At 41.5% G+C, this 25,255-nt stretch overlaps 1 protein-coding gene across 25 annotated transcripts in view; it reads left to right on the top strand.

Annotated features, from left to right (window-relative positions):
• ATG7 (autophagy related 7) overlaps nucleotides 1-25,255 on the top strand; it is a 275,247-nt gene that overhangs the window by 75,643 nt on the left and 174,349 nt on the right. For all 25 annotated transcript variants that reach the window (XR_008476829.2, XR_013527506.1, XR_013527507.1 and 22 more), the window contains 5 exons: nucleotides 2,432-2,590; nucleotides 11,443-11,637; nucleotides 14,148-14,351; nucleotides 16,073-16,188; nucleotides 18,209-18,284. Coding sequence is in view for 20 of the 25 variants with exons in the window: in XM_035273644.3 (XP_035129535.1) it covers nucleotides 2,432-2,590; nucleotides 11,443-11,637; nucleotides 14,148-14,351; nucleotides 16,073-16,188; nucleotides 18,209-18,284 (750 nt within the window). In the remaining 5 variants the exon portion in view is untranslated. The remainder of the gene's footprint in view (nucleotides 1-2,431; nucleotides 2,591-11,442; nucleotides 11,638-14,147; nucleotides 14,352-16,072; nucleotides 16,189-18,208; nucleotides 18,285-25,255) is intronic.

The following is a 25,255-nucleotide window of genomic DNA, read 5'->3' on the forward strand; positions in this document are numbered from 1 at the left end:
CTAGGCTGGAGTACAGAGGCATGATCTCAACTTAGGAGGTGGAGGTTGCAGTGAGCTGAGATCATGCCACTGCACTCCAGCCTGGCCTACAGAATGAGAGTCCATTTCAAAAACAAAAAATTAATTAATTGACATAAAATATGTATGATATTATCTTATTTTTAAATCTTCTTTTTAAAAATCTTTCCATATTCCTAATGTTGTACATTTGTGGTTTTTCTTTTCTTCTCATAGCCTTACTAGAGAGACTTGTCTATTTAACCAGTCGTTTTGGAGCACTAAATACTTTATTTATTAGTTCTATAATTTTTGTTTTCTGTCTCATTTTGCTTTCAGATTCATAAATATCTACTTTTATCTTTATTAATTTTTCCCTCCTTTTGTGAAATTTATTTTACTGTCTTTCTCTAGGTTCTAAAATTATTAGATGCTTAGATTTTCCTATCACTTTTCAAAATTGCAAAGTCAACATAAAGCCATTATAGAAAATTTGTAAAGTATAAAAGTCATAAAGCAGACTTGTCACTTTCCAATGTTTAATATGTGTTTTAACATTTTATTAGACATATAATAATGTCCTTTGCTGTTACCAATTAGCATGTCATTAAAAATGATGTCTGTCTATGAAGCTTTCTTTTTATTTTTGAGCCTTTGCTGCCCAGGCTGGACTGGACCTTGTGATCTTCCCACCTCAGCCTCCTGAGTAGTCGGGACTGCACAAGTTCACTGCCATGCCTGTTAAAGCTTTATGACTATAGAATATGCCTTCTTATATGATGAAACATAACTTACTGTATCCTTCTCCTCTTTGGATTTAACATTGTTTCCAGTTTTTTACAATTGTAAATTGTGCTGCAGAGCATCTTTGTGACTGCATCTTGGTCAGTGTGTCAGATTATTTCTTAGGATAAATTGCTGGAAGTAGGTCATAGGATAATGGGTATTCTTAAGATTCTAGAAACATATTGCCAAATTGATTTCCAAAAAGACTAGACCACTTTAACATTCTCAGTCAGTAAGATGGTTTTCTTCTCCCTACCACATCCTCACCAGCATTGAGCATTGTAATTTTCTTTAATCTTTGCAGATTAGCCATTTAAACTGTGTAGCATTCCAGGAAACCAAAAGTTAAGTGTGCAAATACACCTGCATGTGACTAACCTATGGCATGTTTGTAATGTATCTGGCTTCCTTCCTACTACCCAGCACGTTCCCAGTTTGCCTTCCTTGCTATCCATTCATCAGTTGCTTTAAGGAATGCAAAAATACTTCAGAAATAAACATCCCCAAAGCAAGCACAAGTGACTTTATTCTCCCTCCATGGTAGGTTGCTTAGATTATGAAAATAATTTACAAAACTGGGTGGTAGACCAAAGGTTACCAGTGGGCTTCAAAACAGCCAGTCTAATCTATGCATATAAATGGCAGATTCTGTCCTGTTCTCAACCCTGAAAACGAATAGTGGGTCCTGGTTGGCTGGACCTCTGAAACCTTTTATCTAATTGAGTGTCTCAGTTTCTAATGGAAAGATATTGAAATAAGAGCCAAATCTTAGCTTTGTAGCCAGTCATGGCAGGATGTCTCTTAGGTCACTAATACTTATTTATGATATACTACAATATACCCACCATACCCTACCCCAAGAAGTAGGCAACTTCATTTAGTTGCAACTTTGGAGAGCTCATTCATTCCCACCATTAACCAGATGTACGCCTTAGGCAAATCACTTATCTCTCCCAGGCATCAGTTTCCACATCTGGAAAACAAAGTAATTGGACTAAGGATTTTAGAGATCCCAACCACCTTTAAAATTGTATGGTTCTATAAAACTGCTATAGAAGACATCACTGAAGCCTATAAAACCATGAAAACGATTTCTAAGAATATAGACTTGTTCCCTAAATTCCAGATTATTAATAAGGCTCTGCCTCTTGAATAAATGGTACAAAATTTTCTAACATATACAGTAGGAAATAACTTGTGAGTCATTTTTTCTTAGGAGTTTATTCAGGCTTTAAATGAGTTTCAAGAATAGTTGTTATTTACACTTACTTATTCTTTAAGGGAAATCAAGGACATTTAGGGGCTATTGCTAATCTTTTTAAAACAACAACATAGACAATTCTTATGGGATTCACCTCCAAATCTTTGGTGACACTGTCAAAAATAATGAATTATTAGTCCCACTTTAACATTTTTTAATCTCGTTACTGCAGGAAACCAGGCACTGAGTATGTAATTATGTTGTTTTTTTAAGGAAAGTCAACATTCTGTTTATCATAAACTGAATTTACACAATTCAGTTTCTGAGGTTTCTTCTGTTTTGAGGTTCCCAAGCTTCTTCAAAGCAAGACTACTTTTGAGATTTCAAGAGACAGCACCCTGTGAAATGTTTATCAGAAACACACCATGATCTCCTGTTTCCACACAGGGTTGGGGCGTGAGACACATCACATTTGTGGACAATGCCAAGATCTCCTACTCCAATCCTGTGAGGCAGCCTCTTTATGAGTTTGAAGATTGCCTAGGGGGTGGTAAGCCCAAGGCTCTGGCTGCAGCGGACCGGCTCCAGAAAATATTCCCTGGAGTGGTATGTTGATTCTTTTTCAGAGGTTTTCTGTTATATCTATAAATGTTTAAGTCTTGAGAAATGAGGCCCTGTGGCATTGAAGAAAGAGAGTCAAACATCTGTCACTTTCCACTAGGTTCTTGCCATGTGGCTAAGCCTCTGTTTCCTCATCTCAGAGAGGAATAAAAAAACATAACCAGGCCAGGCATGGTGGCTCATTCCTGCAGTCCCAGCACTTTGGAAGGCTATGGCAGGAGGCTTACTTGAGCCCAGGAGTTCAAGACCAGCCTGGGCAACATAGTGAGACCCTTTAAAATAAAATTAGCCAGTTATGGTGGTGGTTTGTACCTGTAGTCCCATCTACACTAATGGCTGAAACAAAAGGATTACTTCAGCCTAGGAGGTCAAGGCTGCAGTGAGCTGTGATCATGCCATTGCACTCAAGCCTGGGTGACAACGCAAAACCCTGTCTAAAAAATAAAAATAATAAAACCAGGCTTGGTGGCTCACGCCTGTAATCGCAGGACTTTGGGGGGCTGAGGTGGGCCGATCACGAGGTCAGGAGTTCAAGACCAGCCTGGCCAATATGGTGAAACCCTGTCTCTACTTTAAAAATAAAAAAATTAGCCGGGTGTGGTGGTACACACCTGTAGTTCCAGCTGCTTGGGAGGCTGAGGCAGGAAAATCACTTGAACTCAGTAAGCAGAGGTTGCAGTGAGCCAAGATTGCATCTCTGTACTCCAGCCTGGTCAATAGAGTGAGACTTTGTCTCAAAAATAATAATAATAATTAATAATCTGTCTCACATATTCTTGTGAAAATGAAATGAGGAATGTATGAAGAAATGTTTTGTAGGTTGCAAAGCATTATGAGTTTAAGTTGAACTTAGGAGTATATATATTTTTATATCCTGCCTGGTTCCAAAGAGATTTACAGTGGCTCAGATCTAAGATATTGTTTTTCCTCCATCACCAGAATACTTGGTAGTTACTTAGTACAGGTTTATGAAATTAAATGGAATGCAAGTCTTCATGCAGAAGAAAGATTGGGCTGAAAGTTTAGCTTTTTGCTCTAGCTGCCTCTGGTTTTTGAGTTATATCGTTAGAAATACCAGATAACAAGAGAAAAGTCATTCAACTTTTTTTATTTAAAATTTTGACATTTTCTTTTTTTAAGGCCAACCAGCAAATGATATTCTGCCTCTTGAATACTTAATCAGTTTATCTGACAGGAGTTAGATAAACTGCAGAGCATCTGCTTATACTTAAAGTGCCGGAAGAGGTTCTCAGTCCTAACCAAAAAATAAAAAAGCCCATTTTCTCAAGGCTTCTCCCTTTAGTCACTTTGTGTTAGATTTATCCATTTTAAAAATCGTTGCTTTGGAAGCACTGCTAATGTTTTGTCCATTTCACCAGAGTCCCTGAGGAATGCCATTTATTGGGTTTAACAGTATTGATTGACCACCCACTATGTAGCCAGCTATGTGCTAGATGCTGAAAGAAATCAGCTGGCCAGGTGTAGTGGCTCTTGCCTGTAATCCCAGCATTTTGGGAGGCTGTGGTGGGTGGATCACCTGAGGTCTGGAACTCAAGGCCAGCCTGGCCAACATGGTGAAACCCCATCTCTACTAAAAATACAGAAAGTTAGCTGGGTGTCATGGCAGGCGCCTGTAATCCCAGCTACTCAGGAGGCTGAGGCAGGAGAATCGCTTGTACCGGGGCGGTGGGGCAGAGGTTGCAGTGAGCCAAGATCACACCATTGCACTCCAGCCTGGGCAACAAAAGCGAAACTCCATCTCAAAAATAAAGAAAAAAAGAATAAGTTGGAACCCTGTCATTGAGTAGGCGTGCATATTAGTTAGGTTTCTGCTGTGACAATATTTCATGTCACGTAATCCCAAAATCTCAGTGGCTTACAATTGCAAACATTTGTTTCACATTCATGGGTGTGCAGGTTGGCTGTGGTTCAGCTGTGTCACTAGGCTGAACTTATTCAATAAGCCACATAGCTTCGAGTCAGGTTCCAGACCATTGTATGTGTTATTTTCAAAATCTAGGCTAGAGGAGGAACAGTCATTTGGGTGCTACTCTTCCGATGGTAGAAAGTATAAGCTTAAAAAGCTTGGTGATTATTATGCCTTAAAGTCTCAGCTCAACAACAGTACAGGGTGATGTCTTCCATTTCTATTACCAAAGTAAGTCACAGAACCAAGGCCAAAGTCAATGACATTGGTCGATGTATTCCTCCTAGTAGGAGGTCTTGCAAAGGTCATGTTGCAAAGAGTGGCGATATATAACATTACTAGAGGGAGGAGGTGCCTAGTTGGGAAGAATAATCCAGTCTAGGCTGTGCACAATGGCTCAAGCTTTTAACCCAGTGCTTTGGGAGGCCGAAGTGGAGGAGATCGCGTAAAGCCAGAAGTCTGAAACCAGCCTGGGCAACCTAGTGAGACCCTAGCTCTAAAAAAAAAAATCCAATCTATCATTGGAAGTATTATAAACTCCCTTCAGGACCCTCCCTTCAGACAGACCTGGCTTTGAACCTGAGCTCTGTCACTTATTAGACACCTGCAATTTTTGTTTACCCAAATCCTAGTCATTGTCAGTAACCCAATACAATTTCCCCTTCCCCCTGTTTATTTGTTTAGTTATTCTATTGCTTACTTGTTTGTCAGGTAATGTATTTAAGACCTACTATATTCTAGGGACAGGGGAACTAGATGGGCATAGTTTCCTCTCCCTTATGTGGAGCTTAAAGTCTAGTTGGGGATGGTCATTAACAAATAATTTCACAAATACTTACCATCGTAATACATTCAGGAAGCAGGAGCTCAGTTGCCATGAGAATATATAACAGGTAGGGCTGACCTAGATGAGGGGTGGGCTGGGAAGACTTTTGAGGAAACAAACCCCTGAAGGTTGAGTGAGAGTTAGCTAGATTGAGTGTAGTGGAGCTGTCTGTTCAAATGCCTGGATAGGGTGAGCATGGTACTTTTGTGGAACTGAAAGAAAACCAGGGTGGTTGAAACATAGAGGTCAAGGAAGATGAGGAGGAAGAGGAGGCTGAGTTATGCTGGGCCTGAGACAGCAAGTCCAACTGTTCCTGGAAACAACCCTCCATCTTAATAGTCCCTGAGGGACTATTAAGTCTTTCATACTTTTATCCTTCATGCCTTATAAATAATAGTAGATAATATACACAGCTCACCAAAATACTAGTGTAATTCATCACATTCATGAAAAATACTTGTGAAACTATTTAACTTACTGGTTAGCCAGCCTTAAGGGGTTTTCCTTATATGTTTGATTTAGTGTAGTTTTTTCATTCAATGGATACTTATCACCTTTCTTTTCTTTTTTTTTTGAGACAGCGTCTTGCTCTGTCACCCAGGCTGGAGTACAGTGGCACGAACTTGGCTCACTGCAACCTCTGACTCCCTGGTTCAAGAGATTCTCCTGCCTCAGCCTCCCAAGTAGCTGCAATTACAGGCACGTGCTACCATGTCCAGCTAATTTTTGTATTTTTAGTAGAGACGGGTTTTCACCATGTTGGGCAGGATGATCTCGATCTCCTGACCTCAGGGGATCCACATGCCTCAGCCTCCCAAAGTGCTGGGATTACAAGTATGAGCCACCAGGCCTAGCCTCATCACCTTTCTTATACCAGTCCATGGAGAAAAGGCTAGACCTTAGTGAACACGACATGGTTCTGCTCTCATCGAGCTTATATTTTATTGAATTGAAATGCTAAATGCTAAAAAGGATAAGTAGACATTGCCTAGGAAATACAGAAGAACAGGTGTGGGGGTCCAAGGAAAGCCTTCTTAGAGGTGACATTTGGTCCAAGCTCTGAAGGAATTTATCAGGGGAAGGGGTCTTGGGGAGGGAGGCAAGGAGCAGAGAGTAGTGGGAAAGGCCAGGGGCCAGGAGCCAGGAGGAGCATTCCAGGGTAGAAAAGTGGCCTTTTGCTGTGTTAAATGCAGACTTCCCAGATAGCTGGTTACCTGAAAAAAGTTAGAAAGATTGGTTTTATTAATGCAAGATTATCTCATTTGGGCCATCCCTAACTTGTTAAGTTATTGCAAGATTCTAATCTCAGTGCTTGAAGTTCAGTGACATTTGACTTGGAAAAGAAAAAAATAATGGGTGAAACACCCTTTACAAATGTTTAAATTTTGAAATAGTGGATTCATAGGAAGTGATTTGGTTTGGATGTTTGTCCTCTCTAGATCTCATGTTGAAGTGTGATCCTCACTGTTGGAGGTGGGGCCTGGTGGAAGCTGTTTGGGTCATGGAGGTAGATTCCTCATGAATGGCTTGGTGCCCTCCCCACATTAATGAGTGAGTTCTCGATCTCCTAGTTCACTTGAGCAAGAGCTAGTTGTTTGAAAGAGTCCGGAATCTCTCTTGCCATGTGATGCACCTGTTCCTTCACCTTTCACCACGTGTGGAAGCTTCCCTCATCAGAAGCAGATGCTAGTACTATACTTCTCGTACAACCTGCAGAACCATGAGCCAAATAAACCTTTTTTCATTATAAATTACCCAGCCTCAAGTATTCCTTTGTAGCAATATGAAATGGACTAACACAGGAAGTACAAAGAAGTGTACCAGGAGATCATGCTTCTCCTGGGTGACAGACCTCAAGGACAGGGTGGTTTCACTGGATAGCTGGTCTGAAATACTTTAAACACTCCCTCAGAACTATAGAGTTGACTTTTGATTTTTGATCTAAAATATATTTAACCCAAACTAACCGTATTCTGGCCCCAGACCTTCAAGTATCTTCAATGTCAGCTCATAAGAAACCCTTGCATTTTATCTACATGGTATTCGTTGAGTAATTCCTTCTCTTCTACTCCAGAATATAGGTGTCACATTGACCCTGTCTAGGTGCCTTTTAATAAGCTCTGATAAACCAAAATAAGAAAGAAAAAAAAAGCTATGATAAGGCCAGGCATGGTGGCTCATATCTATAATCCCAGCACTTTGGGAGAGTGAGGTGGGCGGATCACCTGAGGTCGGGAGTTCAAGACCAGCCTGACCAACATAGAGAAACCCTGTCTCTACTAAAAATACAAAGTAAGCTGGGCGTGGAGGCTCATGCCTGTAATCCCAGCTACTCAGGAGGCTGAGGCAGGAGAATCGCTTGAACCCAGGAGGCAGAGGTTGCAGTGAGTGGAGATCACACCATTGCACTCCAGCCTGGGCAGCAAGAGCAAAACTCCATCTCAAAAAAAAAACTATGATAAAATTATATGAAAATAACTGCTCTGCTACAAAGACCACGCCTGATCCTGGGGAAGAATTAATTAATTGAATACAAAAATAACTGATCTTTTATAAATCAAACAGCTATTTGAGGCAATAAGATGTCGGATTATGGAGCCACACTTGAGGTTTTAAAACCCAAATCCGGATATCTGCTTCAATCCTGATGAGTAACAGATACTGGACTAGCTCTGCCACCATCAACAGTTACGCACCTGGACAAAATACATAAAATGACACTTTCAGACAGTGAACAGTAGGTTGTGAAAGACATAGTCCCAGACAGAGTGTAAGATAGATTTTTCCCAGCTTATTACATGAAGGCACTTTGTGGCCTATGCCACAGCCTGTGGAGCCCAGGGAGATACTCTTGGTCTTGGTGAGCTGAAGAAATAACCAGAGTTCAGAGCAGCTGAGATGGCTAGAATTTGCAGGACATGGTACCAGAAATGAGGGAGCTGTGCGCAGGAGTGTCTCAGTAGGACCTTGAGTCTTCGACTGAGTAGTGAGCTGTGTGTACTCACAGCCGACTCTATCAGATCAGGCAAAAAACACCATCAGACAGCTATGAGCAAAATGGAGATTCCAGAGCTCATGTGAACTGTGAGACACTGGAGTCCTAACTATACAGAGTGGAGAGACCATTGAATACTCTGAGCCCTTAAGTGACACCCAGAATGGCCCCTATAAAGTTTCTAGAAGAAAGCATCTTAGTGGTCTTGTGATATATAAAGATTTCTTAGGACCTAGTAAATATCATAAGTAAAAAATGGTAACTTAGTTGACTTTTTAAAAATTTTAAACTTCAGCTTCTCAAAAGATGCCTTTCAAAGAATGAAAAAGCTAGCCAAACTGAGAAGACAGGTACAGTCTTCTTTTATCCAGAATACATAAGATAACTCCTACCACTCAAGAAGACAGACAAACCAACTTTTTTTTTAAGGGGCAAAATGCTTGAACAGATACTTAATTAATAGTGAAGATCTATGAATGGCTAGTGAGCATGTGAAAATGCTCAACATCAATAGTCATCAGGGAAATACAAATTAAAGCCAGAGAGATACATCACTGTACACCTACTAAAATGGCTAAGATTAAGAAGACTGACAATGCTAAATGTGGTCTGGGTGTGGAGCAACCAAAACTCTTGTACTTTGCTGGTAAAACAACTACTTTGGAAATCTCATTAAATTTAACATCTGCCTACCTTGTGACCCAGAAATTGTACTTTTAGATCTTTACCTAAGAGAAATGAAAATATACATACATGAAAATACTTATACAAAAGTGTCCATAGCAACTTTATTCAAAATAGCCCAAATGTAGAAATAACCCAAATCACCATCAACAGAATTGATAAACTGTAGTATAATTATACCACAAAATAAATGTATTATTGATACTTAACAATATGAGTGAACCTCAAAAGCATTATGCTGAGCAAAAGAAGCCAAACATAGACAAGTATATACCCTAGCATGTCATTTATGTGAGGGTTTAGAATAGTCTCATCTATGGCTAATGAAGTCAGACAGTTGTTACTGGGGGCAAGTGGGGACCGACTGAGGGGGATCACAAGAGCATGTTCTGGGGTCATGGAAATGTTCTATATCATGGTAGCTGTATGCAGTGGTTAATCTACCATTTGTCAGAATATATTGAACTGTGCATGTGAGATCTGTGTATTTCACTTTATGTAAATTATACCTCATCCTGATTACCCTTTTGAATCATCAAGGGAGTTATAGAAAATATTGATGCCTGGGCTCATTCCCAGAGATTTCCATTTAAATGTTCTGGGGAAAAGGCCGGGACTTATACTTTCTAGGTGGTTCTGATATACAGCCAGGTAGAAAACCACTGTGTTGAAAGTTGATGAATTCCAGCCTCTGGGGTGTGAACATAATTGATGGGCCGTTTTGTCAGCTTACTGGCTGAAATTTTAGCAAGTAGAGACTCATTCAGGTTACCAGAGTTGCTTTATTATTTAAAAGTCCAACATTGGTATTGCATAATTATGCTTACATCTTGGTGTCATGAAAATACATACATAATACAGTTCTTTGGATCAAGTTACCACCATTTAACATGCTTTGTCAATTGTAGTATGCCAGTAAGGTATTGCAGGTATTGTTGTTGCTTTTATTATGGCTTATTACAGTATTTGGTACATGGTAGGTGCATAATACTTAGTCTATTAATTAATGAGCTCCTGATAGTTGTGGTCTCATTGTTAAAATGGACGTGTTTCTGTACCTTTCTTTTTCCTGAAATCCTCGCTGCCTGATATCCTTTCCTGCTTTGCTTGCCACTCTTTTTTCTTTCCTTTTTAAATTGTTTTTCTTCCTTTTGAATTCCAGATATTAGGTTTAAAGTTGAAGATAATGAAAAAGTATCCACAAACTACAAATTTGGTATTTCTTTGTAAAAAGATCTGCTTGTCCTGTCCCTTGAGCTATTTTTTCAGTAGGTGAGGGGTTTGGCAAATGAGTGAAAAAGCTGATGTTTTCAAACACTTCCCTATGGCCAGGGGCTAAGGGTGCAGTTTATGATTCTAGAACATATTCTTTTTTTGTGGAAAGTCAGTGTCCCTGGCTTCATTATTAGCACTCATATGTGACTCACTGTTAATGTGCCAAAATATTATGAGGTCATCAAGGGGCAGATGGCAGATTATAGAGCTGTTCTAAAGCCCGTGTAAAAAATCCCAATTCAGGGGAACTCAGGTTGCTGGACAGCTTCTGCATTTGGACAGAGTGAAGCCTTACTCTGTTCCACACTCTGCCATCACCCACCATAACTCCTTCCCCCACAAAAATATCTGCATACTCCTAAGTAGATTTTCTGGCTCTAAATTACCAAATAGAGTTTTTTGTTTTGGGGTTTTTTAAATGCATATACCCTTGAAGGATTAAGGCAAAATCATCAGTCATTCTAATCCCCAGCAATTTGGAGGCTGAGGCAGAAGGATTCCTTGAGCCCAGGAGTTCAAGACTAGCCTAAGCAACATAGTGAGGCCTTATTTCTATTAAAAATAAAAAAAATCAGCCAGGTGTGGTGACGTGTGCCTGTAGTCCCGGCTACTTGGGAAGCAGAGGTGGGAGGACCCCTTGAGCCCAAGAGGTCAAGGCTACAGTGAGCTGTGATTGTGCCATTGCCATCTAGCCTAGGTGACAGAGCAAGACCTTGTCTTTAAAAAAAAAAAAAAAAGAGGTACTTGAATAGCCAGAAGGTGCTCTGATAAAGTTTCTTGGCCTTGGATGGCTGGAAAGAGCCAAAGATACACAGTTTTCTCCAGTGTTTTCCTTACCTCAGGTAGAATGTGCCCTCTCTACTTTGGGACTGAGATCCGTATGTCTCTGCTTGCTGCCCCGCGCTGCCTGCCCTGCCCTGCCCTGCCTCAGAGCCCTGGGGTTATAAATCAAGGTGTTCTAGGATGCAGAGGTAAAGAAGAGAGACATGGGAAGGGTACAGCATAATAGTGCACAGGGAGATCTCATGTAAGCGACCACAAGTATGTGCAGGCAGCTGTGGAAAGTGTGGGCTCTGAGATAGTGCCTATACCATTGCTCCAGAGATAACTACATCCTGGTGTTTCCATAGAATGCCAGGGGATTCAACATGAGCATCCCCATGCCTGGGCATCCAGTGAACTTCTCCAGTGTCACTCTGGAGCAAGCCCGCAAGGATGTGGAGCAACTGGAGCAGCTCATCGAAAACCATGATGTTATTTTTCTGTTGATGGACACCAGGGAGAGCCGGTGGCTTCCTGCCGTCATTGCTGCAAGCAAGAGAAAGGTAGGTACTGTCTCCGATTACGATTTAATACACCACCACCCCAGAGGAAGGAGTGTCCCTAACCTTCCCTTCCCCAGGGCAGAGATGTGGCTTGTGACCTGGTAGCACAGTGCCAAAGGGCTTCTGCTTCAGACTGTCTTTGCCTTGCACACCATCACCCAATGTAATAGGTATCATTTACTGCTTAATTTTCATAATAATCTTCTAAGATACTCTACACTGAAAGGTATACTGTATTTACATTAAAATGTAAGCTCCAAGAGGTCAGAGACTTTGTCTTATTCACTACTACTTGGTCAATGACAACTAAAAGGGCCAACAGTATTCAATAGTGAACTAAATCATGGTGCATACCTATAATGGAATAGTATGCAGCTATTCACAGTTATGTTTTCAAAGGATTTTAATAAGATGGAAAATGTCACATTATATTAAAGAAGATACAATATGATATATATTTTGTACTAATTATGTTTATATATAAACATTTATATATGTCTTCCTATCTGTCTACTGAGAGAGAAGAGAGGAAGAGGGCAAGAAGAAAAGAGAAAGAGAAAGAATGGGAGGGAAAGGGAGAAAATAGTAGGAAGAAATACCCCAAATTATTAATAGTAATTTTTTGAGCTGTGGGTTGTGAGTGATTTTTGTTTTCTTTTGTAGTGTGGTTATTCTTTATTTTTCAAAGTTTCTATATAATCAGAAATTTGGGATAATAAGTTAAATTAGAACTATGAAAAGTTGTTAGAATATAATTTAAAAATAGTTTCTAAAAAAATCCATGTGTTGGGCTGGACATGGTGGCTCACATCTGTAATCCTAGCACTTTGGGAAGATTGCTTGACCCAGGAGTTTGAGACTAGACTGGGCAACATGGTGAGACTGTCTCCACAAAAAAAGACAAAAAATTAGCAAGGTGTGTTAGTACACACCTGTGCTCCTAGGTACTTGGGAGGCTGAGTTAGGAAGATCACTTGAGCCTGGGAGGTAGAGGCTGCAGTGAACTGAGATCATGCCCATTGCAGTCCAGTCTGTGCAACAGAGGGAGATCCTGTCTCAAAAAAAGAAACAAAAAAGAAAACTACACGGAGCCAGGCATGGTGGCATGTGCCTGTAAGTCCAGCTACTGGGATACCAAAAAAAAAAAAAAAAATTGGGCCAGGTGCAGTGGCTCATGCCTGTAATCCCAGCACTTTGGGAGGCTGAGGTGGGCAGATCACAAGGTCAAGAGATCAAGACCATCCTGGCCAACATGGTGAAACCCCGTCTCTACTAAGAATAGAAAAATTAGCTGGGTTTGGTGGCACACACCCAGCTACTCAGGAAGCTGAGGCAGGAGAATCACTTGAACTGAGGAGGCAGAGGTTTCAGTGAGCCGATATTGTGCCACTGCACTCCAACCTGGGCGGCAGAGCGAGACTCTGTCTCAAAAAAAAAAAAAAAAAGTCTATGTGAAGGGTGGATTATATGGTATGTGAATTATATCTCAGTAAAGCTGTTATAAAAACAGATCTAAGCCAGGCACGGTGGCTCATACCTGTAATCCCAGCACTTTGGGAGGCCGAGGCTGGGTGATCACTTGAGGTCAGGAATTCAAGATAAGCCTGGCCAACATAGCAAAACCCCGTCTCTACTAAAAGTATAAAAATTAGCCAGGTGTAGTAGTGGGTGCTTGTCATCCCAGCTACTTGGGAGGCTGAGGCAGGAGACTCACTTGAACCTGGGAGGCAGAGGTTGCAGTGAGCCAAGACTGTGCCATTGCACTTTAGTCTGGGCAACAAGAGCGAAACTCCATCTCAAAAAAAAAAAAAAAAATCTGTGTGGACATGACAGTATAGCATAATGGTGGAAAGAATGGGTTTGAGAACTATGTAGACTTGGTTTTACATACCTACCTCTTGCCAGTTAAGTGACCTTGGGCAAGTTATAGAACTAACTTCTCTGACTTTCAGTATCCTCATCTGTAAATGAGAAATGTTTGTTATGAGGTTTTTTTTGTTGTCGTTGATAGAATCTTGCTTTGTTGCCCAGGCTGGAGTGCAGTGGCATAATCTCGGCCCACTACAACCTCCACCTCCCGGGTTCAAGCGTTTCTCGTGCCCCTGCCTCCTGAGTAGCTGGGACTACTGCTCAGCTAATTTTTTGTATTTTTAGTAGAGACAGTGTTTCATCATGTTGCCAGGCTGGTCTTGAACCCCTGAGCTCAGACAGTCTGCCTGCCTCGGCCTCCCAAAGTGCTGGGATTAATTACAGGTATGAGCCACCATGCCAGGTCTGTTAGGAGTTTCAAATGAAATTAAATGAGATAATTTATGTTTATCACTTATCAAGTCTTTTGTACTTAATAAGCCCTCAGTAGTGGGTAGCTTTTATCATCATTAGCTTTTAGAATCTAATTACACTTACATGCAAAAAATAAATTTTAAAAAGTTGAGCAAATATGGGATTAGCCACAGTTTGTGGCTATATGTGTTTTTTAACTCTGCTCTTTTATTCCTTGAAACCTGTAGCTGGTCATCAATGCTGCTTTGGGATTTGACACATTTGTTGTCATGAGACATGGCCTGAAGAAACCAAAGCAGCAAGGAGCTGGGGACTTGTGTCCAAACCACCCTGTGGCATCTGCTGACCTCCTGGGCTCATCACTTTTTGCGAACATCCCTGGTTACAAGCTTGGCTGTTACTTCTGCAATGATGTGGTGGCCCCAGGAGATGTAAGTGGATTTCTCTATAGTTTCAAATATTTCCTATGACCAACTTGTGCACTGGGCAGACAGACACAGCCCTTTCACTTATGACTATTTAAAAATTATCTTTTAACAAAGAGAAGAATTCTCCAATTTGGGGAGGATGGTATTCTCTCACTATGAACCTTGACTAGTGTCATCAACTGTACAGCTGTTCCTTGTTCACCAATACAAAGGCAGCTACAAACCATATTTTTGGAAAGCTTATTGAGGAAACCACAGCCGACTAGTCCCTGATAGCACTCAGTATTGTCTCCTGTGTTTCTCTTAGTCAAGACAGTATTAGAAATGAGGAGTCTAAAGACCAGATTCCATCAATGGCTTGACACTGCCTCCTAGGTAATTCCAAAAAGTCTCTTAGGTTCCCTCTGCCTCTGCAAAATAGGAGTGGTGTGGAGGCTTGTCAGATTTAGTAAGTAAAAGTATAGGATTCCCAGCTAATTTTGAATTTCAGTTAGTAATGAATAATTTTTTAGTATATGTCCCATATAATATTCAAGACCCATTTATACTAAAAATTTATTTATCTGAAATTCAGGTTTAGCTAAGTGTCTTGTATTTTCCCTGGCAATGCTAATAAGGCAAGGGAGAATACTTTCCCTGTCAACTCACAGTGCAAAGTGGGTCAAGTGCATCAATGCTTTGAACAGCAAGACCACACCGTACAAATTAAGAGTCTATGGCTTTCAGGTCTTCATACAAGTCAGTCTGTAGGGCTATTCCTTTATCAGAACCGATAATAATTCCAGGAAAGCAATGCAGAGATGTTTTCTGTAAACTCCCCTCTATTTTACCTTTGTTTTAAAACATTTTCCTTAATAGCTCATACCTCTTTTGGATAACTGGCTTTTATGTCCTCCCAATATAAAGAAAAGAAGATGACCATTCTCTTATATGAAGAAGGATGGCTTGATGATCTCTGTCATGGTGTTATAATATACAGCTGGTTTTTTTATTTAGTTGTTGCCAACAAAGTATGATTAGTGGTCCCTTGCAGTAAAGTCCCATCTGCTTATATGGTAAAATTTTCATAGTCAAAAATATCCCTGACAACCCCTTAATTTACCCAGAGTTGGATGGTTAGAATCTGTTTGCTTGAACCAGCAAAGGCTTGTGTTTAGAGCCATGCTGTAGAAAAAAAATACTTGTAGTAAACCCTAGAATCACACTGAGAGAGAGGCGTTGCCCATGTTGTGAGAGACACATAGAAGCTGAGGGCTGCAGGGAGAGTAAATTATTGCTCCCATCTCACGGTCACTCTGAGGTGTTATCTCAGTTAAAATGGCAGGGCAGAATCACTTGTACTATTCAAATCATGGTTCCGTCTGTGTCTCTGTCACTTAACAACCAAGCACAGTAGAATTGAATTGAGTCACTTAAAGGAGCACATGATGCAGTTCCATTATATGAGGCAGCTAAGCTCCAATTTTTGGTTGATATCCCCCAATCTAATTTGTTTAAGCTGCTAATCCTTTTTAGCATATTACCTCACTTAGTTACCTAAATTGTATATTTTGTTTATCTTGATAATCCCAAGAAATGATATGACTTGAGGCTGGATGTTCTTTGCCAACAATGAGTATCTGGTTATATTTTAAAGCTCTGTCACAGAGGCGTTTCATACTTGAGACAGCTAGAGTTGAATGGAGTAGAATGTTCAGCACACATCAGTGATTGTTTCTTTGCAGTCAACCAGAGACCGGACCTTGGACCAGCAGTGCACTGTGAGTCGTCCAGGACTGGCCATGATTGCAGGAGCCCTGGCCGTGGAATTGATGGTATCTGTTTTGCAGCATCCAGAAGGGTGAGTTTGCTAGTAGGAGATGAGTATTTAAACATAGCTTTCGTAGGCAGTCATTCATCAGTGTCTACGTTGGCCTTTTCTTAGTCTGACTTTTCAGAGAATTACTACTTTATCCTCAAAAAAATAAGATTAGAAAAAGTAGGTCTAGTTCTTTGGGCTGAGAGAACTTGACATGTTTCCTTTGGGGCCACATTTCCGCACCCTTCTGGACGAACTCATTATGGTTTATTTTCTTTTTCTAACACTTACATAGTGCTTACTTTGTGCTAGGCACTGTTCTAAGCACTTTAGAAATATTGCCTCCTTTAATCTTTTTTTTTGAGACAGAGTTTCACTCTTTTTGCCCAGGCTAGAAGGCAATAGCATGATTTTGGCTCACTGCAACCTCTCTGTTCCAGGTTCAAGTGATTTTCCTTCCTCAGCCTCCCAAGTAGCTGGGATTACAGGCATGTACCACCATGCCTGGCTAATTTTTGTATTGTTAATAGACACAGGGTTTCGCCATATTGGTCAGGCTGGTCTTGAACCTCTGACCTCAGTAATCAGAGGTGATCCACCCGCCTCGGCCTCCCAAAGTCCTGGGATTGCAGGCATGAGCCATCACACCCGGCCTCCTTTAACCTTCATAGCAAACCTATTAGGAAAGAACTATTATTATTAATCCCAGTTTTGATGGGGAAATTGAGGCATAGTGAGGATAAGTTAAGTGGCCAAATTCACATAGTAAATGGAAAAGCCAGGGTTTAACTTAACCAGTGTGGTGCTAAACTATGTTTAACCATTTTGTTAAGCTGTTTGCAGTACAGGCAGCAGAAAATTGAATTTTTGAAAGACTTATTTTTCCAGTTCTCAGAAAGTCAATATGCAAATTAACATGAATATTCTATTTCTTGTGTGACTATGACTAAGAGTTTTCCTCAGCAGTTGAAAATTGTGGTCGCATATATAACTAGTATGGGTTCTCTGAGGTAAACGAAAAGCAGGGTTTTTTTGCTTTCCTCTTTGTCATCTACCTTAGCTATCTCAGTCATTTAAGTTCATTGCTACTCACTGACAGGAAATATTTGGAATAAAATCTTTGAGAGCTGATTTTTTGCTTGCTTGACACTGACCTGTCTGCTACATTTACCCTGGTCATAGTTTAAACACCAGGTCCTGTGTCACATCTCTTTGGTGACACAAGTTTCACTCCATTGTTCAGAGAGTGCATTGGTTCTGCCCAATTCATTCCTCACTTTTATTTCCTCTTCCTCCATTTTATTAGCATTCATGTCAGCTCAAACGGTTAAGGTCAGAAAATTTTCCACTCCAAATTTGCAGTACAGAAACGTGCTGTGAGGTTTGACAAGACTATCTCATAGTTAGTGAATTGTTTATTGGCCTGTCATATGCCAAACATTGCACTTGGCAATTGATGTAGTAGATTCCTCTTTTTTTTTTTGAGACAGAGTCTCACTCTGTCACCCAGGCTGGAGTGCAGTGTCACGATCTTGTCTCACGGCAACCTCTGCCTCCAGGCTTCAAGCAGTTCTCCCTCAGCCTCCTGAGTAGCTGGGATTACAGGCATGCGCCACCATGCCCACCTAATTTTTGTATTTTAGTAGAGAGAGGGTTTCACTATGTTGGCCAGGCTGGTCTCAAACTCCTGACCTCATGATCCACCCGCCTCGGCCTCCTAGAGTGCTGGGATTACAGGCGTGAGTCACCACATCCGGCCGATTCCTCATTTATTAATCACAGCTCCCTCATTCCTACTTTATTAATGACGGACCTGAAGCACAGACAAGTTAAGCAACTTGCCTATGGTCACAAACTCGGGTCTTTCTGACTCCAAACCATGCATTTTAAAATTACTCTTCTTGCCTCTTGTCCCAGGAAAATTAGGCTTTTGCTAACTTCCACTGCCCAGCAAGGGGCATTTTAGTTATCCTTATAAATCTTACGAGGACTTATGCTACATCATCCTCCCATGTGTTAAACTTGGATTAAATAAGCAGCTCTGATTATTTCCTGTCCTCAGGGGCTATGCCATTGCCAGCAGCAGTGACGATCGTATGAATGAGCCTCCGACCTCTCTTGGGCTCGTGCCTCACCAGGTTAGTGGTTTGGAAATGAAATCACAATTCTTTTGATGCAGGGGGAAAGCATGTGGGGTCTCTTTGCCATTCCATCTGTCCAGCCCACTTCATGTCCACCCCACTTACCCTGCAGCTGGGATTTCAGTAGGAGAGCTGACCACCTGGAAGTTATTCCATTCTGTGAGATAATGATGGGAAGAAATCACAAACAAGCAGCATTACCCAGAGTCCTTTATGCATTTAGTAAACTGACTAGAGGCCTCATAATGCAATAGGAACAGAAAAAACAGGCTTTCGAATTAGCCATACAATGGTTTAAATCCCAGCCCTGCCGTTATTAAGTGGCCTTCCTTGGTCAAGTCACTAACCTTCTCTGAGTCTTGGTTTTCTTATCTGTAAAGTGGAGAAAGGAATCCTGACCTCATCTGGTAGTTGTACAGATTATGGAAGGTTGCCTGAAAGGGCTCCACAACAGTGTATATTGTAGGCCCTCAGCAAACGATGCCTGCTGTTTCTTTGCTGTTGTTCATTATCATTATTGACTCCGCACCCAAATAGAAAGCCTTTATAGGCAGACATGGGAAAACCATGAGAAGCATGCAGGGTCACTAAAAAAAAGGCAGGATGTCTTTTGAGAAAAAGAATCTAAAGCATCATGAGGAAGTGCCATCCCTCAGGGAGTAAAAAGAAAAAGGCAGTGGGATGAACATTTAGAATTTATGTTGTCTCTTCAGTCATTTTCATTACAATATTTTTGGGAGATCGAAGAGGTTTTTCATTCTTACCTTTTGGAAATCATTGTTTTAGATTCCATGTTGTATTCTGCCCTGCCATGTGATGGCTGTCCCCATCAGTGAAATGGTGATCGTGCCAGCCAGTCCTATCTGGAGATTTGCAAGGACAGACTCACAGATGAGTGTAGGGAACAGAGTGACTCAGCTCACACTTGTCTCTCTCTTCCCCCTTGCCACCCACCTTCTGCCGGTAGGATGGCACTGTTCATACTCAGTTCAGGATGAGAATCGGAAGAGGGGAAATGACTACTTCATAGTCATAGAGACTAAGTGGATGAGCCACAATCCATACCTAAACTTGGCAGTCTGGCCAGTGTTCTTTCAAAGGTTTTGAGTCGAAAGATTCGTGGCCTGCATGTTGGGAGATTTTGCTTTCTGTTGATACCCCAGCCCTCTTGCACAAAGCCACCCATAATAAAACATGTAGAGTTCATTTAGCCTCCCTGAGCCTCAGTTTCCATATCAGGAAAGGCAGGTGCTTTACTTTATGTCCAGGATTACATCTGACACGGCCTTGAAAACCACAAAACACTGTGAAAATGTGACCCCCCGACACACACATACAAGGTGGCATTTTTTTTTTTTGACATGCATGTGTTAATCTTCTCTACAGAGACGTTTCACGTAGGACCCAAAAGACAGGGTAATAACCATCTATCATAAAGAAGCTGACCTCCAGAGCCGACCTCTGCTATTTATGCTCTTGTATCTCATTTGAATCTTTCCTGAGTCTCCCTGCTGCTTCTGACCTTGAGATGTACCCTCATCTCCTTTACAGACTTTATACTGAGAAGGGCCTTAATTAAATTTTCAGTCATGTCCCTGCACTGGTTTCCTTCTTTAAGTCCTTTATGTTAAATTACTGCAGTTGTAGTTTTATCAGTGCTGAGGCCAGAGGACAAAACAGTCTCTTTATAGAAGGGGCCCAGTGTCAAAATGCATGTGCCCGTGTTTTTAAAGTACTATGGCAACTAATCCCTCTCAGTGTTATTTATCCCCATTGAGCCACACAATTGTTTGTCATTCACCAGCTCTTCTAGTTTCTCCTCGTTTTCAAATGTCTGAAGGATTATTTTGGTTGTTGGCCATCTCTTCATTTGGCCTTTTGAAAGACCGAAGAATAACGCAGCCATATATGGGAAAAGCTCTGTGTGTGTGTGTGTGTGTGTGTGTGTGTGTGTGTGTGTGTGTATGTGTGTGAGAGATTACTTGCTTACATTATTTCAAGTTTCAAGCCTTTATTTTTAGCTACTTTCTAAAAAAGAAAGTGGAGAAAGAACTTTAAAAATTAATCAGGGTTGTGTGGTCCCCATTTATAGGCTTTAAACAACCTTTTTAACCCCCTAAATGGAGTGAGTCCATTTATGCAACCGTGTTTTGATTAGGGGAACATCGTTTCCACAAAAACACTGGGCTGTGTTGCAATGCCCTGCTGCAAACTCAGCACTTCCCTCCTCCTCTTCCTGGCTCTTAGAGACCAATGATTTCCTGTTGGAGAGGAACTTGGTAAACTCCTTTGTGTACTTTGTATGCAAAGAATGACCAGTGAAGTTTACTGGGCTCATTTTTCTCAGTGCCCCAGAGGAGAAGTTTTATTAATTGGTCCCTGTGGAAGAGATGTAGTAGAAAAGTGATAGTCCTTGGAATGAGAATCACAAGGCCCCCCACCAGCAACTCATTGTGTAATTTGGAGAAAGTTCCTTAACTTTTCCTGTGCTCTCTGGGTCTCTGCTCTCCTCTGTGTCAGACCTAGGAGACCTGAGGATTACTTGTTTTCTCTCAGGGTCCACAGGCAGAATTTGGCCCATCCAAAGATTGGCCAACTGCCAAAAAAAGGCCTGATTAGGCCCTGAAATTCAATGAAATTCTGCCTGAAGACATCACTTACTGAATTTGAAAACCGTAAAAAACCATTTCAGGTGAGAAAGGAGGCTTATAGGTTTGTTTTGTTTTTGTTTTTGTTTTTTTAGTCTCTGGCCCAATATATGGGGCATTAGATTCTGCAAGCAGGCAGCAGTAAGTATAAGCTAATTTCTATCTATAAATAGAATGTTTCAAAAAATCATTTTGTTGATGTGTGGAATACATATAGATGATCACAGACATCATTAAGAGGTAACATGATGAATGATCACAAAATGTACACAGTCTTATACCCAGCACACAGATCAGAACAAAATACTATCAGGCATCTTCAATGCCCCCCTCATGTCTCTTTCGATTATTAGTGCCTCCTTCCTACATAGAGGTAAGCACCTCTTGATTCTCAACACCATGGGAGATGTTTGATTTTGAACTTCTGTAAATGAAATCATGTAGTATATACTCTTTGAAGTCTATTGTCTTTTGTAGATGGAACTTTTTCATTATAAATCTTTGCATAGTAGTGTTGTTCTTTCTGCTTCCCATCAACAGAGTTCTTTTATTTAAACAAAAAAAGAAAAAGAAAAAGAATGAAAGACAGATTTTTCCTGGCTCCTGGGCTGGTGGCTGAGCTCTGCAAGGCCGGATCCTTTTTCTGGTTCTTTGGTGGGAGGCACACAGTTCAGGAGTTACAGACTATACAGGCCATTCTTGATATCTCCAGGAAGTTGGTTTGCTGGCTGGCAAGAGATCCTGGATGTTACAGAAATTAACAGCCTATTGGCCTACTAATCCTTCGGCTTTACATCCTCACAGAATCATAACAAGGTGATAGGGCTGAGCACAGTGACTTACACCTGCAATCTGAGCACTTTGGGAGGCTGAGGTGGGAGAATTGCTTGAGCCCAGGGGTTCAAGACCAGCCTGAATAACATAGGGAGACCCGGTCTCTACAGAAAATTAGCCTGGTATGGTGGCACACACTTATGGGAGTTTGGGGCTGCAGTGAGCCAGGATCACACTACTGTATTCTAGCCTGGGTACCAGAGGGAGTCCCTGTCTCAAAAAAAAGGAATCAAGGTGATGCTACAACAGTTGTCCAAACACCAAGGCCATTGATGGAGCACTCCTGCTTTATTCCACTTATGGACCAAGTAGTTCATATCTTTTTGTCTTTAGGTGAATGAAGTCTTGGTTCTAAAGTACTGATTTAAAAAAAAAAAAGACTCTGAATGTGTATGCCATTCTTCTGAGTTTGGACTTGCCAACCCCAGGGTTTTCTCAGCCTCATGATTTTTTTCTTTTAGCTTCAGAAAAGCAATACCAAGCCAAAACTAGGGCAGGACCCTGGGAGGGACCTGGCCTGGGAAATCTCTAATTTAGTTGCTGGGATCTCTAGCCATATCTCAGGCTATTTGGCCTTTTTACACAGGCTGTGCCCCTCAAGTCCTCAGGCCTTTAGGTTTTGAAAAGATCTCTTTACTGTGTTCAGAAATACTTATCTCAATGTGCTTCTAGGGATATGGACAGATGGGCTGCTGAGGAGGGAAATCTCAGCAGATAAGCAATAAGAGCATGTTTCCTGAGATGTAGCCCGGGAAAGGAGCCTCCTTTCCCCTATGGTTCGATACCCTTCTAGTTGATGATGATGGATATAGCAGAAAAAATGGGCAGGCCTCATGTTTCACTGTATCAGGTGTTATAGTTTGTGACCTATTCATCTTATCTCCCTCCCTCCATCCAACCATCCCTTCAACAGGTAGTCTATGCCAAGTGCCAAGCACTATGAAGTTCAGAAAAGTTAAATAACTGGCACAAGATCACCCAGTGTTGAGTTCCATTTGCGTTTGGGGTAATCTAAGGTGATAGATGTGTCCCAAGCCATTTGGATATAGTAGAGTCTGGGTCCAGTTGGGAGGCCTCTGAATACAAGGAAAGATCTGGGTATAGGTCTAACAATGTCTGGGCTTCCTCTGTGAGGTCCTAAAAGACGAGTCAAGATTTCCCTTTCCCTGGAGGATAAATTACAATGTCAGAGTTCGGAAGCATCTCAGATTGCATCTCTTTTCCCAAGAGGAGTTGGACCTAACTTTATAGGTTGAAGGATGTCACTTTGCCCCATGAGTTTTGCCTGCTGGATGAAGCTGTCCTGTTTAAGAGGTGCCTGTTTAGGAAGGCAGCCCGAGGCTTTGTGGTCATACAGATCTGATTAGAACCCCAGCTTTGTATCTTAATTTCACATTCACTATCTCATTTTACAACACCATTTGAGGCAGCTCGTAGCATTTGTCCCTGTGTGACCATGGGCTAGTTACTTGTCTTCTCTGAACCTCATGATTTATATCTGTAAAATGGGGATAATATAATAAGCTCCTGGAATTCATGGACAATTAAGTCACATATACTAAGCATTAGCACAGGTCTGGGCACATAAGAGATACTTGTAAATACTGGTTTCATCTTTCTCTTTCACTTTTAATTAAAATGGAAGCTTACCTATACTCCTTAAAAAGAAATTATAAAGACTCTCATAAAGCTCTGAAAGCAGCGAGTGGAGAGGGAGTGGTTGGGAAGATTTTCTCCATTCTGCAGTCTTTTTCTAAGGATAACACTGGCTCATATCCAGCTTAGTTCTTCTGCCCTTTTGGTGACGCTAGTTTAATAGTGAGAGGTGGGCCAGTGGTGGGAGCTGAAGCCCTTAGCTGAAACAAAGACCATTGTGGTGTGGTTAGGATTTTGCAATTGCTAAACTCTCCATTTTGGCATTGAACTTGATTAAAACTCTTTTCAACATCCAAGATCGATCTGCAGTTTGGAGCTAGTTTTTATTTATGCAAACTCCAAGCTTTAGAAATACTGCCAGGCCTGCTGGAAGCTAGTGTGAAGTTAAAGCAGCAGGTTCCAGTTGTGGCTGCAACTGTGCCTTCTCAGAATGGCTGTTTCTGGGCATTGGATCTTAGCCTCCCATCGAGGCTTGGCTCTGAAGCTAATTTTACTCGGCTTAGGTGTAAACACCACCAGGGGTGGGTGGTTCAGAAAGAAAGAAACCCTATTTCTATTCCTAATCTATTTATTTTGCAGCCAACTGGGCATAATTGACTAAAGATAATTGAATCCACCTGATAGGTATTAAGCCATCTAGACATTGAGTTTTGGTTTGGGAGTATTTTTTTTTATATTAAATTCCTCTAGCCTCTTTCTTCCTTTCTACCTCTTTGCTTTTCAGCTTTATTCTTCAGGCTTTAGAGCCAAAAAGAACAAAATTCAGATTCCTGGCTTTGCCACTTGGGCAAGCCATGTCACTTCCCTGAGCCTCCTATGTCCCTATTTGGAGAGTGGAGGAAGGCCACAGGTTGGTAGTGAGGCCAAAATGAGATGCAATCTATGAAAACACCCAGGAGCCCTAAACACAGGCATAGAATGCGGTAAATTTTAGTGTTTCCTCTATTTGTATCATTTTCCACATTATTCCAGACATGCCTTCCTGTCTGGCTTCTAAGGTTAGGAGGGAGCAGTTGTTTATTTGAAAGGGAATGGAGAGAGGAGTAAGTGCTTTAGCGGTGGTGGGGCGGCTGGGAGAACATAGAAGAGGCGGAAACAATGGCTGGGAAAGGTGCTCAGGGAGTTTGAGGAAGGGAAAAGCTGATTTACCTGTGAGACAGTGAGTAGAAGGGGCATAGCGGAGAAGGCAGGAATGCAGAGGCCACTGGACATGTTTGGACCTTCAAACCAGGGGCACTGGGAGGCATCGAACGCTAAGGTGTGATATGATTAGATTTTTCTGCTGCATGGAGAATACACTGGAGGTGATACGAGTGACTCTGGGAATAGAATTTGAGTCCTTTGATCTTAAATCAGAAGACAGCCTAATCCAGGGATTCTCATACCTGGCCTATCATCAGAATCACCTGAGGAGCCATTTCAAAATATGCATGTCCCAGCCCGTCCTAGAGCCACTAAGTGAAAACCTCCAGGGACTAGGCATTTGAGAACCACTGCTTCAGTCCATAAAGAAAAGGTTTCTTGATGGTATCACCTGGGACAAAGTACTTAAGTCCTCAAGGTAGCACAGATCAAATCTTGCTCTTTGAATTTTGTGCTTCCACCAACACTAGCTGTGTTTCTAAAAGGACCCTTGACACCTTGTCCCCAGTGCACACCTCCAGCCCCAACAGGTGTTCCTTCCTGAGCGCCTTTGGAAGCTAATTAGACACACACAGGTGTGCATAATGATGTCCTGCCAGATCACACACCGTCCAGCTGGGAACAGCCCGGGACCGAGGCCAAACGACCATATCAAGGCCCTATTCTGATGCTTTTTGCATCCTGTCG

Source organism: Callithrix jacchus, chromosome 15 (assembly GCF_049354715.1).
Source record: "Callithrix jacchus isolate 240 chromosome 15, calJac240_pri, whole genome shotgun sequence".
NCBI lineage: Eukaryota > Metazoa > Chordata > Mammalia > Primates > Cebidae > Callithrix > Callithrix jacchus.